A 16,343-nucleotide genomic window follows, 5' to 3' on the forward strand; every position below is an offset into this window, starting at 1 on the left:
GCCACAATCTTACCCCCAATCTCCACCACGGGGCTAAAGTTGCCGGATGGTTTGAAAACACCCTGCAAGCACTGAGTGCCCCCGGAGGCCTCCCCTCCCACCCCCACCCCCCGGGGGGGCTCTTTGCCTGTGCGCTTGCTGATGGCTTCCACCAGGCTGGACGGGAAGTAGCCCACGCGGTCGTTGCCGGTCCGGTTGTCGTGGATGCAGCCTTTCCACCGGCCGTCCGCGTGCTGCTCCAGGACCTGGGGGGAGGGGGGGGGACACAGGGCCCGGTCAGTGGTGAGAAGGCACCAGACCCCCCCCCCCCCCAGCTGCCTGGCACGGTCCGTTCCTCCGTGGGAAGAGGATAACTCAAGGCACCCCTTCCCTCCCCAGTTGCCTGCTCTCCACTCTCAGAGGGCCCCCGCTGGGTTGGTGCCAGTTGGGAACAGGGAGAATGCCCTCTGTACATGCTCAAGGGCCCCTTGGTTGCCAGGCAGGAGCTGAGCAACAGGAAGCTTTCACCCCGGAGAACACATCTCTTCCTTAGACATTGTCGACGGCCGCTGGGACAGGCAGGGGCAGGAACCGCTGGCGGGGTGCAGAACGCAGCAGAGCAGACTGAGGAAGCCCCGGTGGGGGGGAGGCCTGATTCCCATGAGGGTGTTGTGCAGGCTGGGCCGCTCCCCCCGTCCCTGTCCCTGCAGAGCGGGGGGCTGGAGGGGGGACGACACTCACCGTGATGACGTCTCCGGCTTTGACGTTGAGGCTGGTCAGGTCGTAGTTGTTGCAGTAATCCTTCACGGCCCTCACCTGGAGGGCGGCCGAGGCATCTGGGCACGGAGGGAGGGGAGGCTGAGAGGCCCTCGGGGGCAGCCAGGGGAGACCGGCCCCCCCCCTCACGGCCTCCAGCCCACCAGAGCTCAGTCCAGAGTGAAATTCGGTCACCTGCCCCAGACTCCAGTTCTACGCCAAGAGCCATGGCATGCCGTCCCTAGAACAGCCACCGGAGGGCAGCAGACCCCGCCGGCATTGTCAATCTATTTTCTCTATTCTCCATCTTCTTCGCAACACCCCTGCAGGGTAGGCTGGCAAGCAACATCACCAACGTCACACACCCACACACCCCGCCCCCTCTCTGCTCCCTGCTCACCTCTCAGCATCTGCTTAATCTCCTTGCTGGCCTGAGTCGCCGTGAACTGGTTGACGATGTCCAGGGCCGTCTGGCTGTAGGTGTTGCGGATGTGGGCGTTGATCCCGCTCTGAAAGACAGGGGAGGGGGGAGGCTGGGAGCGAGGGCCTGTGAGGAAACCCCCGCGACTGACCCCCGCCGGAAGGGCCCCCGGGCCAGCCAAGGCAAGGGGCAGGCGGGGCAGGGAGACTCACGTCCAGGAGCAGGCGCACAACGTCCGTCTTGCCGCAGAGGGCCGCCTCGTGCAGCGCCGTGCCTGCCTTGGTCTGCCGGTTGATGTCGATGCCGGACTGCAGCAGCAGCCTGCAGGGGGGGGAGGGGGGGCAAGCAGAAGCGTTAGGGCTCCTTCGGCCGCCCGGCAGCGTCTGGAAAGGGAAAGATATTCTGGCCCAAATGGGAATTTAGGATGTGAGTCTCCTATCTGCCAAGGCCTTGGGACAGCCATGCGCAGTTAGGCTGACCTACCCCGCAGGGTTGTTGTGAGGACACTAAGTGTAAATCGCTTTGGGCCCCCTCTGGAGACCAAGGAGGGGTATAAATGAAGCCGTGAGATAAAGCCGCAAGGGGCTGGGATGACAGGAGCAGAAGCTGTTTCCATGCAACCCTAGAAGAACTTCCGGAAGCAGCCCTGAGGACTAGAAGCCTGCTGCTTTGTCTTAAGTGAAAAGGAGGCCCCTGGCACAGGAAACGGCACGCACACCAAGCTCTCTCTGCATCAGGCCCTGTTCCGGCGCAGGGCGGCCGACGCAGGCAGGAGAGAAGGCTCCGATGCGCAGGGATCTCTCTGCCGGTCAGCCTGATGCAGGAAGGGGAGGGAGGGAGGGGGGGAGCCCAGCTAAGTGGTCTGGCCGGCCCCTCCTGCACTCAGCCACACACAGAAGCAAAGCCCCTAATGGAGCCCCCTCCCCTCCCCACCCCGCCAGCGCTTCTGCAATCCATCTCCCAAGCTGCTTCCCCCCTCCCCCCCCCCCCCCCGGCTGGGCTCTTAAGGAGACGCTTCCTTCCTGCGGATCCCAGGGGCCACCCCAAGGCCAGCTTCTCAGGACAGAGGACTGCGGGGGGAGGGGGGCTGCCTGCCTGGGACCCCCAGTAGCTCTCCAGGGGACAGCCCGCCTTCCCTGGGCCTTCTCCCCGCCCCCTAACGCCAGGACTCCTTTCTCGGGGTAGATCCAGAGGGAGTCCGTCTGGAGTCGCAGGAAAGAGCCGGAGTCCAGGGGAGCCTTGAAGAAAACCTCACAGAATTGGTGGCCGGGGAGGAGCTTTCAGGGGCCCCCCAGTCGCTTCTTCAGCTGGAGCTCGAAGGGATAGGCGATATAAGGACAGGTGGGCTCCCTTCTCGCTGTGCCTGAAGATCTCCTCCCCGGCCCCAAATCTTGTGAGCTGCTCCTGGACGCTGGCTCTTGGGTTTCAAGGGAGGGTGCCCCAGGACCCCCCAGACAGCCTGAGCTGCCCCTTCCCGGGGTCACGGCCTCGGAAGGCGGCCTCAGACAGGAGCCCCCTAAGCGGGAGTGTGCTGAGGGCTGATTTCGTAGCCCCCCTGGCGGTGGGCTGCAGTGGGGGGCGTGGCCAGGACGTGCCTGATGACGTCGATGTGTCCGTTCTTCGCGGCCAGGTGCAGAGGGCTGGTCCCGTTGGGGTCCGTGATGTCCCCCGGCTTAGGTTCCAGAAGCGCGGCACACATGTTGCTGTTCAGGAGCAGCTGGACCACCTGCGAAGGGGGCGAAGGAGCGAGAGGCGCAGAGGTGAGGGCCGCGGGACAGGTGAGGCACGCCGGGACGGGATGCCCCTGCTGCCGGGCCAGGGGGACGGGGTTGAGGCCGAGAGGGGGAAGGATCGTGGGCTCAGAGGGCTACGGAAGAGCCAGCCCTGGGGGGAGGTGGCCATAAAGAAGGCCAGAGCCCCTGCAGAGCGAGGGGGTGGCCTCAGGGGGATCCTGGAGCACAGTCCTGGGAGGAGGAGGGCGGCCAGGATGAGGAGGGGGCCGCAGCCCCTTCCTTGGGAGGAGATGGATGCAGGGGTCGGTGTGGGGCAGCTGCCTGAGTTCTCATTGGGGCCTCCGGAAAGAGTATCCCCATCCCCCTCTTCCCACCAGGGAGAGGGAGGGAGGAGGACGGGACTCGACTTACCCCGACGCGGCCAAACTCGCAGGCGAGGTCCAGCGGGGTCTTCCCCGAGTTGTCCAGGATGCAGGGGTTGGACTGGTGCTGCAGCAGCATCTCCGACTGCGGGCCAGAGGGAGAGCGAGAGAGAGAGAGAGAGGGAAGTGCAGGGACCGGGCAGAGCCCCCCGGGCAGCACCAAAGTCACCCTGGCCACCAAACCCGTCCCCCACCTGAGGGGAACCTCCACGTTCAGAGGCAGTCAACCTCTGAATCCCAGCATCAGGGAAGGCCGGACTAGGTGGACCCTCCCTGGTCTGGCCCAGCAGGGCTCTTTGGAGGCTCCTACAAAGTCTGTCCCTCCTCGCAAGCTACGGAGGGTCAGTGGCCCCAGCTAGCGCCCCTCTCCCCCTCCCTCCCTCCCCCCGTGGCCCCCTTACCACGTCGTAGTGCCCGTGCTGGGCGGCCAGGTGCAGGGGGATCTGCCCCTCGTCGGACGGGATGTTGACGCAGGACCCGGCCTTCAGCACCATCTTCATGGGCTCCTTCTTGCCCTGCCAGGCGGCGTAGTGCAAGGGCCGCATGCCTGCCGGGGGAGGACGGCCCTCCTCAGCACCGCCCGCGAGGCCCTGCGTGCGCCTGGGCCGGGGAGACCCCCCCCCATGGACCAGGAATGTCCCCCACCCTGCCCTGTTCCCCTGCCCTGCCCGGCTTGCCTTTGTTGTCCTTGATGTCCACGGCAGCCTGTGCTTCCAGCAGCAGCGAGATGAGCTCCGTGTTGCTGTTGAGAGCCGCATGGTGCAGGGCAGAGAACCTGCAGGGGACGGAGGGGGAGGGCAGAGCTGGGGAAGCGCCAGGGGAGAAGGAGTGCCGCCCCCCCCAGCATTCCTTTCCTCCCCAAGGTCAGAACTCGCAGCGCCTAGTTCTCACAACAACCCTAGGAGGTAGGCCCAGGGAGCTTCCGCGGTCAAAGTGGGGGATTTGAACTCAGGTCACCCTGGGTCTATAAGCCCCCCCCCCACTCTGGCCACAACTGCACAGTGGCTCTCCGTACTCACAAACCCGCCTGGACCTGCCGGAAGCTCAGTAGCTAGTACCTGATCCATCAAAGGCACCAGTTTCAGAGCATGCAAAGAGTTCTCTCTTTATGGGAAGGGGAGCATCCGGAAGTAAGGTGGGAAGGCAGCATCTGACCTCCCTCTGCCGTGTCAGCGCACGGCTGGACCCTGGGAATCATTGCTCCTGCACACCTCTCCCAGCAGCCCCCCTCCCACCCTCCCTCCCTCCCCCCCCCCCCCCGGCCCACTTGGCTTGCTCTCCACACATTTCCATAAAAGCCCAGATCCCGGCTGCTGCAGAGAGGCCGAGCAGAGCAGAGCAGAGCAGAGCAGAGCAGAGCAGAGCAGAGCCCGATTTAGCACAGAAGCCAGCCGGGTCCGTGGGAGCCTCCCCAGAACCATGGGAATTGTTGGGGGAACGGCCCAGCAGGAATCGGCTCTGGCGTTCCCGGGGAATTTGGGAGGGAGCATTTGGGAAGGAAGAGGGGCAAGCAGCAGAAATATTTCCATGGGGGGGGGGGGAAACAGGCGAAGGAATTTCTTCAAGGGAGGATTACTCCCACCTCAGCAACTTCACCGTGGAAAGGGCCTGAAGAAGCAGGATGAAGAACGACAGCCTGTGGGGCAGCCCAGTAAGGGGCCCCCCCAGCCGCTGGGTCCTGGGTTCAAGACTCTTGCCCGCTCCTGCTCTGACCCCCCCCCCCCCGCCCTCCTCTACCCCCTCCTGCTATAGAGGGGCCGTGCTTGAACCGGCCAGGAGGAGCCACCAGGTCCTGCACAAAAGAGAGCGCACAGAGGGCAGAGAACTGTACTCACCCGTCGGTGTCCTGGAAGTTGACGTTCACCCTCTTGGTGGAGCCCAGGAGCTCTGGGGAGAGAAGAGGGGGGGTCGTTAAAGGAGCAGTGTGTTCAGGACAAGGTCTGAGATCCCCCCCCCATCTAAGCTAGAGGAGGGTTGAGGGCAAGGGCAGGGAGGGTGAGCAGTGCCCCCCTGAGCCTCCCCTGAGCCTTGGTGGGGGGCACCGGAAAGGCACCCTGGATTTCCCAAAGGAGACCCATCTTGCGTGCCAGTGGGCAGCTGCCAGGGGGGAGCTTAAAAGGTTTGTAGGGAACTGCAGCTCTCAAGGCTCTTCCTGCCTGCTTCCCACCCCCTCTGCCTGCAGGTCTTGGACCTGGACCCCAAATGCTGCCTGAAATGTTTACGGGCCGCCTCTCCACTGCCCCCGAGGCCACTTCCCCCTGCCTGCTCAGACGGCAGCCGCTCTCCAGAGGCACGGACCTCACTGCACTGGGTTGTTCGTTGCATTTCCTTTCTGCCAATTCAAATCCGCAGGCCCCAATTGGGGGTGGGGGGTGGGGGGAGGAACGGGTGACTCTCAGGCCCTGCGTCGGTGGGAGGGGAGCTTCTGCCTGCAACCCGCTGGGGGGGGTCACCCCTTGCTTGCCTTGACCGGGGCAGGGAGACAGGGGGAGCGGCCAGTGCCAAGGCCCCTCGGCCAGCCCGGCTCCCAGCAGGGAAAGGAGCAAGGGTGAGTGAGTGGGGGGGGGAGGGATGCTGCCATCAAGAGAGCCTTCGCCCAGAGCCCAAAAGCTCCCCGAGGCACATCTGGCCGTCGCCATGGCAACCCCAGGTCCTCCTGGCTGGGAAGGCGGAGGACCATCGGCCTCCTCGAGTGTTGCTGGGGAAGTGCTTCCCGGCCCCTCTAGGAACTGCGGAGGGGCCAGCGCCTGCCCCTTCTCTCCCCCCCAGGAAGGGCCCGCCTGGCCCAGACGCCGGACGGCAAGGGGCTGGGTCCAAAACACCCCTTGGGCCCAGGGGAACAGCCCCTCCTTCCTGCCTTCCTTCCCAAAACATGGAGGACAAGAGTGGCAGGAGACCCAAAGAGCCTTCCCGGGAGCAGCAGCCCCCCTCTCCTTCTCGGCCCCCCACCCCGGAGCGCCTCCGGAGCGCAGCGTGACAGACCGTGGGGACAGATGTGCAGCGAAAGGGGTGGCGGAGGGGGGGGGTGTCTCTCACAGAGTGAAAGTGCAATTTGATTGCATTAATTGCTCTTTGGATTAATTAATCCAGCCAGCCCCGGTTGCCTCGTCAGTGGCAAATCCAATTAGCAGCGACATCTCTATCACCCCCTCATCCCTAGGAAGACAGCCCCCCCCCCGCCCCCAGACGAAGGCCAGGCCAGGAGGGAGCCAAGCCAGCACGGTGCGGGCCTCGGATCCGGACTGGGATCCCCCCTCCACTCACGGGGGTCCTTGCGCCAGACACAAACCTTCAGCCTGGACTACCTCGGAGGGCTGTGGTGAGGCCAAAGGGCAGAAGAGCCCCATAAACCACGTTGGGGCCCCACGGAGGACACCGAGTAAATCAAAGGGATAGATGCCGTCAATAAATAAGAGGGAGAATTTGAAGGCAAGTTATCCATGCAGGCACTGAGCCGAGCAGGGATTCGAATACGGGTCTTCCCCCGGTCCAAGTCGGACATAGGCAAATTCTCCCCCTCTCAGGGGCACACACAGGAGAGAAGGGAGAGAGGGGAATCCTCATTCACACACCCCACCACACAGGGGCCCCAGACCCCAAAACATCCACAGAGACCCATGTATTGGCAGCATGTTCCTCTGCACCCTGCAGAGCGGGCACGGAGCGATTGCTGCCAACACAAACCAGCTCACCTGGTCTGCTGCCTGAAGCTGCACGGTCCCGCTTCTCCCTGCCACGGGGTCTGGTGGCTTCCTACCTCCGAAGGTCACTGGTGAACTTCAGGGGCTGAAGCTGAAGCAGACCACGATGGCCACACAGACCGCAACACCCACAACCACCACTGGACTCTGGCCGGAAGGCCCTGCAACCAGTCCTTTGACCGGCAAACTTTGGTTTCTGATTCCAAGCGCCCCCCAAACCGCAGTTAAGCGTCCTTACTGGGCATGGCCTGCGACGGGAGCGTGTGCCGGGAATGCAAGGGAAGCGTGCCCAAGGCGGGGGTCTCCTGGGGGGCTGCAGCCCTGTCGTCTCAGGTTTCCGCCTGTCTCTATTCTAGCTGTCTGCAGCGGTTGGTTCTTTTTGCTTCGAAAGGGGAACTAGTCTCTGCCGAGAATCTCTGCAGTGGTTATTAAGAGGTATAAAAAATTTAAACCTAATGCCCAGTGACTGCGTTGCGTTAGACAAATAAAGTTAAGGTTCTCACCCCAATAACTGCTTCTTGCCGCTTGATCCTACTTAATCCCACAAACCGGGGCCATCCGGAGCCTCTTCTCCCTCCAGCTCTGAGCAAAATCTAGAGGGGGCAAGGCTTGGCACGGAGGCCCCAGACCCCGGACACACAAACCGAGTGAGGACTGGGCCCCCCAGCCCCCCAGGCAGAAGGGGGGATTCTTCCTTCCTTCCCAGAGGAGGAGAAAGCTACTCCTGCAAGGGAGGCCAGGGTCCACAGAGCCCAAGCAGCCGTGAACACATCCCTGCCCACCTCTCTGCTCCACCCCTCCCCGTCCCACGGCCTCCTGGCATCGCGGACCGGTTGGCACCCCACGGTCCACGCAGAGTTTCCGAGCGCCTCTGGCCTCCGCACGGCATGCCTCTCCTTCCTTCGCCCTCTCAGGCCGGCACAATGCGCCCCTGATGAGGCCTAAAAATAGGCCCCCCCACGAGCCACCGAGAGACGCCGGAATTATTCATCCTCGGCCGCGGAGATTTGACAAACAGATCTGCCGCCCCAGAGGCTGTTCCGGGAACATCGGAAGCCTCGTAGCACCCACATCGCTACGCCGGGGGCTCCCTGCCCCTGCACACTTTTCCCGCTCCTAATCCCACACGCGGGCAAGGCCCAAGATGCCCTGATGCTGATGCTGCTTCAGGAGGAAAGGGGAAAGCCACTCACACAGTCTCGGAAAACACCCCCTGAGACAAACCCGGGTGCAAGCAGGGAGCTCCATCTAAAATGCAGAGTAGCCTTCACAAGACCCATCCAGGGCCCCCTGCAGAGAAGCCCCCTTCCCCCAGTCCCCGGCAAGGGGCTGACCCAGCGGTTGGGCTGCCGGATCGGCTCAGCAGGCCGGGTCGCGTACGGCTGCAGGGGAGGAGGGAGCATGCCATGCGGCGGATCAGACCCTGCCCTCATCTCATCACACTTATATCCTGCCCTTCTTGCAAGGGAAACACCCCCTGTTCCCCTCGCCTGTGCCTGCACAACAGCCCGGCGAGGGAGGCTGAGGCACAGCAACCGGTACCAGGTCGCCCCCCTACAGGAAGCCCCCCCCCCACGGCTGAGCTGAGACCACGCCAGAAGCATATTTAGTCTGCTGCTCCTGCTCGCTTGGGGAACGTGGTTTTTCTATGGTTTGAGATTGTTTCAGTGCTATGATGCTGCTGGTCTTTCTTTCTGAGGCCGTTATTGGCGCTTGCCAGGGGGGCGGGATGCAAACGAAACAAATACATGAAAACAAACAGAATAGAGGTCTGCCTTCCTTCCTTCCTTCCTTCCTGGAATCCACACCAATGCCTTCCCTGGGGATCCCGGGGCAGGGGCCGTGCGCCTCGTACCAAGAAGTCCCCGAGCTTCTCTGGCCCTCTGGGGGTCCTGACGTCGCCCAGGGAAGGGGCCCTGGTGGGTGCCCTGCTGGTTCTGGCCCAGGAACCACAAGGCCCCGTTATTGTGCCAAGGAGGCCCTGGAATCCCTGGGCACAGGAGGAGGCGGGGAGCTCTCGCTGCCGGTTTCGGGCCGGAGCCAAAAGCATACTGAGTTTTCGCGCGGCTGACAAAGCGGGTCATTAGCTGGGCTGCCCGCCCTTGGCAGAGGCTCTGGCAGCGGGGCCCAAGAGCGAGAGAGGCAGGGCAAGCCGGCGGCCAGGCTGGGCACCACCCACTCCGGAGCAGGCCCTCGCAGGGGCGAGGAAGGGGAGAGGGTTTGCCCAGCACAGGAAAGGAAGAGGAGGCCAGGAGCCCAGGAGGGAGGGCCTGGGATGCCCAGCCTGGCCATGGGAGCAACCAGGACAAGCAGCCAGGGGTGTGGGGGGGGGAGGACAGGACCCTCGCTCCACCCTTCCTGCACGCTCCCCCTCTTCCCGGAGCAGAGCAGGCAGGCAGGCAGGCGTGGGGGGCTGGGAGGAGACGGGCAGCCATCTGGCACCAACCGGCAGAGACGGCAAACAAGCCGCCTGCTGTGGACAAACACGGCCAGGATGCTAGGAAGGAAGGGCCCCCTCGGCCTCCCCACCGGGGAGTGCATCCCGAGAGGGGCTCAGCCCACCGGTGCTGGGGAGAGAGGGCCGTGGAGGAGCAGCCGTGCCTCTCGCCCGCTGGGCTGAGGTGCCAGGAGGACTCTAGAAGGAAGGACTGCGCAGGGCTCCTCCCATGCAGGGTGCCACCTTGCCCAGCGGGCAGCCCGATGGATCCGCCTCCCTGCAGGGGTCTGGGGCTCCACCCAGCAGGGCCGGGTTTCTGTGACCCACCTGGCAACCTCCTGGGGGGCGGCACCCAGCCTGACGTGGGCTCTCCTAGGCTCTCCCCAGAATCCTCTCTGCTGGGTCAACCGTGCCAACCAACCCCCCCCCCCCGCCGCCGCCCTCCGAAAACACAGACGCCATGAAGGTGCAGGCGTGGATTTTTCTTTTTACAGCATGCTCCATTCATCACCCCCCGCGCAGCCTACGGAGAGGATTAAACCTTTTCTTTTTTTAAATTATGAAAGCCGGAGCGTGTGCATGTGCAAGGGAAGCCCCTTTGCCCCACTCTCATCCTGGTGCCTCTGAGCCCGAGCAGAGTGGCTTCTGGCTGCCACACAAGTCCTTGGCTGTTCGGTGAAGGGCCTGGGCGCACCCCTGGGGGAAGGCCTGGGACGGGGTTTGAGAGGTGCGTGGGGTCTGGGAGGGGAGGCCCGATGGTTCTTAGCAGCCCCACCCCGGGAGGAAGAAGGAAGTACGGCGGGAAAGCCAAGAGAGGCCTCTTCAGCATCCCTCCCGCCGGCATTCTGGATTTCAAGTTCAACGCCGAAAGAACGAAACAGCTGATGCTACCAGGCCCGGCCCCCGCTCGCCCCAAACGCCCAGACCTCTTGCACACTGACACAAACAGGCTCTTCTGGCCACCAGCCACGCCTGCCAGGCAAGCGTAGCCTACCTCGCAGGGACGTGGTCAGGCCTGCCGAGATCCCATGACGTGAAACGCTTTCTGAGTGCCAAGCCTGTTCGTATTTCTCCCGACACCCCTGCTGGTCGCCAGCTTCTATTTTGGTGCCAGACGCCCTCTCCGCATGCTCGTGCGTGCGTGTGTGTGTATTTGTGTGCGTGCGGATCTTTGTCTTTTCCCCTCGCTATTTTGAAAAGGAGCCTTTTCCTGATGGGGAGGCTGGGGAAAGGGAGGGGCTGGGTTGGCTGTGAACTGGCGGGAAGACAACCGAAAAGAGCTGCCCTCCCTCCTGTTCTGGCTGCTGCCGTGGGACTGGGTGGGAAGCACCAGGAGCCATAATCACACACAGCCCCGCCCCCAGGTGACAGAAACATGTTAGGAGAGGGGCATGGGTGGATCTTGCCCCCTCCAAGAGCAGCAAGCACAGGGGGGGGCACGGGAGGCCTCCCTCTCCCTCCCCCCCCCCCCATTTGGAGCCTGAATGACCCCCTGGGGCACTTCCTGCCGCTGTGGGGTCTGGTTGCGTGGGTCTTGTGGGGCTACAGCTAGACTGCTGCCACGGCCGGCCCAGGGAGCCGCTCTCCCCGGCGGACTGGCAGGAAGAGCGAGCAAAGAAGGAACTGGGCCTCAGCGGCGGTCGGAGCGCACCAACCCCCTTCGCACGGATCGGCCGGCACGTTTCCTGGCGCAATCCCGAAAAAGCTGTTCCTGACCTTTAAAGGTTGAAGCGGCCTGAGAGGAGAGAGTGGACGGTCGGCCTCCTTGCCCAAGACCCCGTCGGAACTCGGAGGGCCTTCACAAGAAGCCCCCTCTGGGGCCTGGAGACCGGGGGGGGGGGGGGGGAGAGCGTTTCTGCGGTGGGACGTCCGTGGCAGGCAGGTGCAGAGGATGGCCACGTTCCCAGGGGAGGGGGGGGCAGGTTCACTGGAGCACCCAGGAAGCTGCCTCGTGCAAAACCCAGCTATGGCAACTCCTGCCCAGCCAGGCTGGCGCCCAGGGTCCCAGAATGAGGACCCACATCACTGACAGAAGCCCTGCTGGGTCAGGCCGCACGGGGGCCAAGACCCAGGGGCCCCCAGCCGGGAGGGAGAGGCGGCCTCCCTCCTTGTGCTCCCGGGGAGAAGCGGAGGCGCTGCCAGGGGCCCTGTCAGGCAGCCTCGGATATCGACTGGCACATGAGATCTGGGAGAAGCCGCAGGCCACGGGGGTGAGGAGGAGAAGGAGGAGGTCAGGTGAGGACATCCCACAGGGAGGGGGAGGGAGGGAGGGAAGGGCCTGGGATGGATGCTTGCTTCTGCAGGCACCGTGGAGGGGGGGGGTCTTGAGAAGCCCCCCCCCCCAATGAGACAGACCCCTTTCTGCATGCAGGGCATGCAGAACCGCCACGGGCTCAGGAGGAAGCCGGCAGGCGGAGAGTCACGGGGGGGGGGGGGGCTGATAATCACAGCAGGGACGGCCAGCCTGTCTCCGCGACGGAGAAGTTAATCAGGGGAGGTTTATGGCTGCAGTGCGGAGGGCCCGGCTGCTCTGCAGGGGAAATTAAACACCCCCAAGATATACGGCTGCAGAGGCCTGCTCGGCGGGCAGGAAGCCAAGCGGAGGCCGGAGAGGCCAGCTCCGAAGCCGGAGGGGGCTCTCCAGGACCCCCCCCCCCGAAGCCGCCTCCCCACCGACTGGACCGTCCCGCTCGGTCGCTGTTTGCTGCTTGGACCTGAGCTGCTCTCCTGGGCCTCGGCCTTCCCCGGCACCCTCCTTCAGCTGGGGAATGACCTCGCTCCCTGCCCGGCAGAGGGGCTTCCACCGAGCCCCAGGAACAGGCTGGAAAGGAACCGAGGGGAGGGGAGCCCCCTCTTATTTGGGGGCCTTTCCCGGAAGCCGCCTTTATCGTCGTTTAAATAAAGGGGCAAAGGTCACAGCATGCGGCAATTGTCCAGCAGGAAGGACGCTAGCAAAATGCACCGGATTCTAGCATCTCTGAGAAACGGAGGCCCCTTCCAGAAAGAGCCCTGCGTGGTTTGTCGTAGGGGGGCCGAGTTCTGGCATCCTTCCCTACTTCCTTCTGTTTACTGTTGACGCTGCCCCTGACTGTCGTTTCCTGGCATCGTCTCCTCAGTTTGCAGCCGGCCTCGAACCGAGGAAAGAAAGAAATACATAAATACGCTTGGCTGCGGCTTCAAGGGCTGAGCCCACCCAGACGGCCTAGTGGCCGCAGTGACGGGGAGAGCAGAGTTCGAATCCCGACTCCACCGTGGGTCGGGAAGCCGGCTGCGTTCTCTCCGCCCGCCCTCCCCTGCAGGGCTGTTCAGGGTAAAATGGAAAGAGGGATAATGTGGCTCGCTTTTGCAACTCCACGTGCCAGTGGGGGAATTTCGGGGCCCAGAGTGGCAGACCGGAAGACACGTGCCCAGCTGTTTGCTTTCCTCTCCTCTGCCCGTGCTCAGGGGCACCTTCTTTTTCACATAGCTCCTGGGGCGGGGAGAGTTTCAATCGGACCTTGCCAGCACGACGCACTCTCCCCGACTGGTGAAAGCCAGCTGTACAGGCTTCCCCTGAACAGCCTCCTCAGCCCTGAAGCAGAACGCAGGCGACAGCCACAGGTCCGTTCCTGCCAGAGAGAGCCGAATGCGAACCCACCTCCCACCCGGGCACGAGCGGCCGCTGGCGCTCCAGTGACCCTCGAAAGACGATTCAGCCCGGCTTCTGCTGGAGCTGGACGTGACTCATCCCCACGTCCCTCAGCCTCCACGGCTGGCTGCTCAGAACAAGGCGTGGGGGGGGGGCTGGGGGGGCTTCCCAAGGGCGGCAGGCCGAGCGGAGGCGGAGGGCCCTTGCAAGGGAGCCGTGGGCAGGGAGCCACACGGGAGCGCTCTTGCAGGGTGCCAAACTCCAGCCGTGGTCTGGAGAGCCCCCAGAATCACCACAGGTCTCCAGGCAGATCCCTGGGGGAAAGGGCCGCTTTGGGGGGTGGGGGGCATGACATTCTCCTGACCTCGTCTCCAGGCCCCCCCATATAATTCTCACTTGGCTCTGGCCTTTGGGAGGTATGGGGGGGTGCTCTCTCACTGCCACCCGTGCGCAGAACTCCTCGCAACTAGAAAGCCAGCTCGGCAAAAGGAACAGAGAGGGGGCAGAGCCTCTCTCCTTCCGGAGCTCCTTTTCTACTTGCAGGAAGAACGGGCATCTGCCTGCTTCGCTCGGACTGCTTCGCCCGGGCAGATGCGCTGCAGGGGAGAGCCTGGCGACGTCTCCTCTCCTTCCAGGGTGTGGGCCTGGCTTTGGGGGGAAAACAGCCTGGGGCAAAGCTTGGCCGGCAGGCAGGCAGGCAGGCAGGCAGGGCCCGGGGAAGGCGGGAGGGAGCAGCCGGGCGGCCCAAACGGCAGATGCCCCCGCTGGCTGGTGGAGCCTGAAGCCCAGTCCTGGCACCTCTGGGGAGCTGGCAGCCCTCACTGTCCTGGCAGGAGGCTGCCTAGCGCCCAGGGTGTGCGCGGGAGGGTGCTTGTGGGCGCGCACTCTGGGTGGGAGGGGGGCTGGGAAGGAGCCGGAGAGCGCACTGGATCTGCCAAAGGAAATTACAGGCTAGGTGGCTGACAGGATGAGCGTTTCCAGAGCGGGTTGGACGGAGAGGCCAGGAGGGAGAAACAAGAGCTCCTCTGCAGACGGGCCAGCTTCTCTCCTGGCCCAAGAAGGCCTTGTGGGGGGGGGGGCAGGAGCCCCCCAGCGAGGGACAGAGAGGAGGGGGGGAGGAGGAGGAGGCCAGGCCAGGCCAGGCCAGGCACGCTCCTCCTGCAGCCAAGAATGGCCCCCCCTCCAGCAAAAACCCTTATATAACCCACGGAGATTCGTCCTGCTCTTTGCTGGCGGCCGGACTGAGGCCCTCTTTGTTCCGGGCGCCCTCGGATCCAGGGCCAGAGAGCGTCCCAGGGAGGAGGGCACCGGCCAGGGCTGGCCGAAAACTCTTTGGTGCTGCAGGAGGGACAAGGGGAGGCCACGCTGCACCCTGCACCCTCAAGGTCTACCGCTCCAAGGCAGAGAGGCCGCCTGCCTAGGCAGCCCCTTCACAAGAATCTCCTCGGTGTTTGCAGAAAAGGGCCAGGGGAGGCAGCGCCTCTGCTTGGCCTGCAGAAGGTCCCAGGTTCAATCCCCGGCGTCTCCAGTTGAACCAACCGCACAGGGAAAGATCCGCTGCCACTGCGGAGCAGACAAAACCCATCCACAACCCTTTCCCCACACGCTCTCAGAGAAGACATCCCAGAAGACACTCTGCCCTCTCAGTTAGACATAAGGAGGCCGGAAGAAGCCTTCCGCGAGGACTAGAAACTTGAGCATCTAACACCACATCACTTTCGCTTACAAACCGTGCAGGGAAAGCATTAATGTGACTCATGGTAAATCCAGCATCCTCCCAGGCCTGCGGTGGTGAAAATGTGATTATGACGACACCCAAATCAGTTGCAAGACTGGGGGGGGGGGGAGATCTGCTCACCCAAGGGTCCGCCATGCGCAAAAGGCCCAAAGGAAAGAGCGGCAAAGCTCAGGGAGAAACAGTCTGGCCCGTAAGGAAGGAGACCCCGTCCTGCATCCCCCTCTTCGGTTGCAGACTCCCCTTCCCCAAAGCAAGGGTTAACTCCCCAGCAGCCAGCGGGCTCAAGAGGGACCCCCTGAGGGACCCCCCAACCTCCGGGCCCTCCAGGAACTCGAGGCAGAGTTTGCTGACGGAGGAGGCCTCCTCGTTCATTACGGCTGCATCCTGTCTTGTGGCCGGCCCGAAGCCATCCATCACCCGAGGAGCGGCAGCTTCCAGGCTCAATCGATGCTCCCCTCCTTCCCGGCTGGGGGGGGGGGGGTGACTCACAAGGCAGGGGGGAGCAGAGCTCGCCCAGGGAAACCACACGTGCCCTGAAATTTAATCCGACCCCCCTGACTCCCAGCCGGGCCGGATCCAGCCAACGCATCTTGCTACCTGCCCCCCTCTGTGCTCGGGAGAAGGGCCAGCCAGCCCACTGGCTAAGCCAGCAGGGGATCGGGGATCGCCAGGGAGAGACGAGGACCCCCCAAATTCTGAGCTGGGGAAGAGGAACCCAGCCCTGGCGGCCCTCCTGGGGGACCCAAATACACAACTCTTTCTGGAGACCCCCCAGGAATAGGCACGGGGCAAGGAGCACACCAAGGGTGGTCCCCGGAAAACTGTGACTGGGGGAGGTGCTCCTAAAAGCCCCCCAGGAGACGGAGCTCAGAGACGGGGGTGTCTGTGCCCCTTTCCTCACAGACCCCTTTGCCTCTGGCTGCATTGGCAGGGCTCAGCTCAGCCAAGACCCGGGAGTCTCCGGAGGACCTCGCAGGAGAAGGCAGAGACTCAGGGCTTCACCTGTGTGGCCCCAGGAGCCCAGGGCCAGGGCCTTTGCTGCCCAGGCAGGGTCCCCACCCGGCTGCCAGCCCTGAGTCCACGCTTCCTTCAGCAGGCAAAGCTGGCTCTCCACAATGTTTTTGCACGGAAAGAGCAACATCTGCTGTTCTCATCACTGGAAACGGCGGCGGCAGGAGCCAAGGAGAGCCTCTCCGGGGAGACGCAGCCCCTTGCAAGGAACTTTCCGAAGCAGAGAGAGGGCTGCAAATGGAGGGGGGACCCAGAGGGGCTGCCCCAACTGGGGGGGGGAGGAGGAGGAGGAGGAGGAAGGCCGGCCCTGCTACTCCATGGGAGGGAGACCGGCCAAATCCCCTCGTGGAGCTCAGCAGGATCGATCCTGGGCGCGGGGGGGGGGGGCTCCCAGGGAGCCCTGGGTCTTGGCCATGGGTGTCTCTTAACGTGAAAACCCAACAGAGTGTCCGTGAGTCAGCTGCAAGGACCCGGAGAGCAAAAGAAGCAAGGCGGAGCGAGCCGAATGCTCCCCCAG

At 63.8% G+C, this 16,343-nt stretch overlaps 1 protein-coding gene across 4 annotated transcripts in view; it reads right to left on the reverse strand.

The window, feature by feature from the left end:
- CASKIN1 (CASK interacting protein 1) overlaps window positions 1–16,343 on the reverse strand; it is a 45,090-nt gene that overhangs the window by 14,503 nt on the left and 14,244 nt on the right. For all 4 annotated transcript variants that reach the window (XM_077316822.1, XM_077316819.1, XM_077316820.1 and 1 more), the window contains exons 2-10: window positions 5,147–5,198; window positions 3,989–4,086; window positions 3,713–3,858; window positions 3,301–3,396; window positions 2,752–2,882; window positions 1,369–1,477; window positions 1,136–1,244; window positions 721–815; window positions 128–245 (exon numbers count right to left, since the gene is read on the reverse strand). In XM_077316822.1, coding sequence (XP_077172937.1) covers window positions 128–245; window positions 721–815; window positions 1,136–1,244; window positions 1,369–1,477; window positions 2,752–2,882; window positions 3,301–3,396; window positions 3,713–3,858; window positions 3,989–4,086; window positions 5,147–5,198 — 954 coding nt within the window. The remainder of the gene's footprint in view (window positions 1–127; window positions 246–720; window positions 816–1,135; window positions 1,245–1,368; window positions 1,478–2,751; window positions 2,883–3,300; window positions 3,397–3,712; window positions 3,859–3,988; window positions 4,087–5,146; window positions 5,199–16,343) is intronic.

This window comes from Paroedura picta, chromosome 17 (genome assembly GCF_049243985.1).
Source record: "Paroedura picta isolate Pp20150507F chromosome 17, Ppicta_v3.0, whole genome shotgun sequence".
Lineage (NCBI taxonomy): Eukaryota > Metazoa > Chordata > Lepidosauria > Squamata > Gekkonidae > Paroedura > Paroedura picta.